This window comes from Morone saxatilis, unplaced genomic scaffold (genome assembly GCF_004916995.1).
Source record: "Morone saxatilis isolate NCDOM2014 unplaced genomic scaffold, NCSU_SB_2.0 Contig7, whole genome shotgun sequence".
NCBI lineage: Eukaryota > Metazoa > Chordata > Actinopteri > Moronidae > Morone > Morone saxatilis.
Genome location: NW_023340246.1, coordinates 22,803,575 through 22,805,828, shown reverse-complemented (window position 1 = coordinate 22,805,828; position 2,254 = coordinate 22,803,575). Strand labels below are relative to the sequence as shown.

General features: G+C 45.1%; 1 protein-coding gene across 2 annotated transcripts in view; it reads right to left on the bottom strand.

Moving 5' to 3' along the window:
• cep43 (centrosomal protein 43) overlaps positions 1–2,254 on the bottom strand; it is a gene marked incomplete at its 5' end in the record, with an annotated part of 7,332 nt that overhangs the window by 3,255 nt on the left and 1,823 nt on the right. For both annotated transcript variants that reach the window (XM_035678613.1, XM_035678614.1), the window contains 1 exon segment: positions 1,566–1,762. In XM_035678613.1, coding sequence (XP_035534506.1) covers positions 1,566–1,762 — 197 coding nt within the window.

The following is a 2,254-nucleotide window of genomic DNA, read 5'->3' as shown; positions in this document are numbered from 1 at the left end:
GGGGGGGGGGGGGGCGCACAGGTGGGAGTAAGCAAGGAGGAGACAGGAATTAGAACAGAGATAAAAGGACATTTAAGACAAAGTGGGGACATAAAGACAGTTTGAGGAGATAAAAGAGACACCTGGACAGGTAGGACGAGCTCAGAGACTGAAGATGCACCGATTTCCACTTCCTGTATGTTCCTGTGTGTAGCATTATTAGACAGAACTAAATGACTGTGCTGTGTTTGACCATCACTGGTGACAACATATAGATGGTTCACATTGTCTTTAATATCTTTAATATGTTGTAGACTCTTTGAGGACTCCTGTACGTCTCCACACGTTCAGGTGAGTTGATCATCAGTGCATCCTCAGACGACGGGGGNNGGGGGGGGGGGGGTCTGCACAGAGAACTGAAGACAACATGGAGCTGTGAGACTCGTCTGAGTCTGTAAGAAGCTTAAAGTCTCCAGAGCGGCATTAAAAGAGGAATAATCCTTCCCGTTCTCTCCACTGGATGAGGGAACTATTGATTTTCTGCAGCAGACGATTGTAAAAGATTGTTTTAGAATGTTTCTCCCATTTCATTACAACTCACACTAGTTACCGAACTATCACACAACCATTAATCAGCTGACCAATTATCAATTATCTGGATAATCACAGCTGATCCACAAACATCTGCAGGCAGCGAGCGCCGTCTCCTCTCTGTGGAGAGCTGCACAGGCTCAGTGCGGATGGTAAGAATGAACGGATCATGAGCTGAAGAACCAACGACTGCGACGATTCGTGAACTGATTTGTTGTCAGCTATTAATCAACAAATGTTTGGATAATCGATCCAAATTCTCTGATTGCATCTTCTGAAAGTGAATATTTTCTGCTATCTGCAAGTCGATGGAGCAAACAAATAATCAATTAATGGAGGAACTGATCAGATCAATTATCGATTATAAATAGTTGTTAGTCCCAGCTGGAGGAACATCACGTTTCCTACAAACGTCTCAGCAGTGACAGCGTCTCGCCTCACGTTGAACCCTGAGAGGTGGTCAAACGCTCAGCAGACAGCTGAAGTCAGTGGACCTTGAGTTTAGGATATTTATCTGAGAAATAGTGTCCTGAAAGTGGAGAATGGATCTCTGCTGAGGAGACAAGAGCTTTAAAGCTGATCTGTCCAGAGACGGTTTATCCTGGAGCTCTGCAGAGGGTCAGTGAGACTGTCGGTCCTTTCTGAAGAACTTCACAGAGAACACTCAATATCTCAATGTTTGACAGAGACTGAAAGGAACTGATGCTGATCCTGTGATAATGTTGATAACAACAACAACAACAACAACAATAAAAAGATTTCTTCACATCATCAGTTCACTATGTATACCTGTGATTGCTGTAGTCGCTCCCCGTCTGAAGATACCTTAAGATGTTATCTGTTGTTTGGTAATGTGGTTTATAGAAAGCCAGGCTAGCAGTTTCCCACTGTTTCCAGTCTTTATGCTAAGCTAAGCTACTCTCAGCCACAGTGACACTGTGTGAACCTTTCCTCAGCTGTGACTGGTGAGAGGTGAAAGGTCAGGCGTTCCTCACCAGCCGTAGGTCTTCTGCGGTTTGGGCAGCGGGTCATCAAAGAAAGAGTCTCCCTCGTCGGGCTCGTCCTCCAGGTCCAGGTCCACACCATCCTTCTTCAGACCGGAGGAGCACGTCCTGCTGTGGGACGCCTCGCCGGGTCTGGAGACCTGCTGCTGGAAGTCTCCTTTCCCCAGAGACGACTCGCGCTCCGAGTCCTGACCGTCGGCATGACAACAGAGACAGGAAGCAGAAAATCAGAAGATATATCTGTAATAAACCTTTATATTTATATATATGAACTCATGTTTGATGTAATGACTTAAGATGAGATTATATATTTGTCTCTTTTGTCTTTTAGCATCTTCACAATGTGGTTGTCTCTCAAACACACGTTAGCTTAGCATGTAGCATATCTAAGCACAGGAGAGGAGGAAGTGGACCGAGGATTGCTCAACTGTGATTGGAGCACAGAGCACAAAGGGGCGGGGCTTAGGAAGGGTCAATCAATCACATATCGTATTGATGATTAGACTACAGCTGCTGATCTGCACTGACTCTCAGGTCATCATCTTCATCATCTTCATCATCTTCATCAGGACCCGAGGCTTTATGTACAACTGAAGCAGGTGATGATGACATCAGCAGTTAGTTTGGTCAGCAGCAGTTAGGAGGATATTGATCATATTGATCATATTGATCAGTATACA